Source organism: Monopterus albus, unplaced genomic scaffold (genome assembly GCF_001952655.1).
Source record: "Monopterus albus unplaced genomic scaffold, M_albus_1.0 scaffold3656.1, whole genome shotgun sequence".
Classification (NCBI taxonomy): Eukaryota; Metazoa; Chordata; class Actinopteri; order Synbranchiformes; family Synbranchidae; genus Monopterus; species Monopterus albus.
In genome coordinates, this window is record NW_018131525.1 from 1 (window position 1) to 1,071 (window position 1,071).

A 1,071-nucleotide genomic window follows, 5' to 3' on the forward strand; every position below is an offset into this window, starting at 1 on the left:
ATGCAAAGTTTTGCAAATAAATGTCATCTGTTGCAGTTTCCATCTTTGTCAATTCACAGAGAACAGATTAAACGTGTAAAGGACTCAGATGATGTTCCCATGGTGCTTGTGGGCAACAAATGTGACCTCCCAGCACGTACAGTGGACACAAGACAAGCCCAGGAACTCGCTCGCTCCTATGGCATCCCATATATCGAGACCTCTGCTAAGACACGACAGGTATGCAGTGACCAAGAAGCGCATACCCACATACTGTAGATGCATTGCCATGGAAGAAAGCTGTTGTGTTTCTCTTTTTCTTGCATTTAAAATATACTTTATCAACTTACACATTTACAATAACTTGAAAAAACATATATTCCCCCTGTCCCTTACACAGCTTCAAAACTCAGATATTAAGCCCCACAGTGCTGCAACACATCGTAGTCGGCAAGTTACAGTGGTATTCTTGTACGGACTCTTAACTTTTACATGTGTACTCATGCACATGAAGAACAGTGAATTTCCCATGGTAAGATGTGGTCTGCGTTGCTGGGAACATTTTATCATGCCGCAGGCAATGACTCATAGCCAGGTTACCTTAGCTTGAGAACAGAGCTACAGTATTTGAAAGGCCTTAGAAGGACTAGTTGTCACACAGCTCCCACTATCTCTGACTCACTGTCACACTTTATGTAGGTACACACAGACTCTCACATTCATCATTAACCCCGCCGAATATCTGTCATTCAAACTAAAGAATTAAGTAATGACTTCTTTTTTGCCATTATGTTTTTTTTTATTAACGCCAACTTAAATGAGCAGTGTTGCTATGGTAATGTTGCACAGCCTCTCAATGGTAAGTACAGCTGAGAGGTTTGATGTCATTTATAAGGAGTGCATACACTGTTTAAGTACTCATCCTTCTGTAACTTTTGTGTGTTTTATAGGGAGTAGAAGATGCCTTCTACACGCTGGTTAGGGAGATCAGACAGCATAAGTTGAGGAAGCTGAACCCACCTGACGAGAGTGGTCAGGACTGTATGAGCTGTCGCTGTGTGGTGTCGTGATGCAGGTTGAGAGATTTGTTCT

The 1,071-nt window shown here is 42.0% G+C and overlaps 1 protein-coding gene across 1 annotated transcript; it reads left to right on the plus strand.

The window, feature by feature from the left end:
- Window positions 1-29: 29 nt before the first annotated feature.
- LOC109954140 (GTPase HRas-like) lies at window positions 30-1,049 on the plus strand. The gene is made up of 2 exons (XM_020589544.1): window positions 30-219; window positions 930-1,049. Exons 1-2 carry the CDS (start codon window positions 100-102, stop codon window positions 1,047-1,049), a joined length of 240 nt encoding a protein of 79 aa, XP_020445200.1. The 5' UTR covers window positions 30-99.
- Window positions 1,050-1,071: the final 22 nt, after the last annotated feature.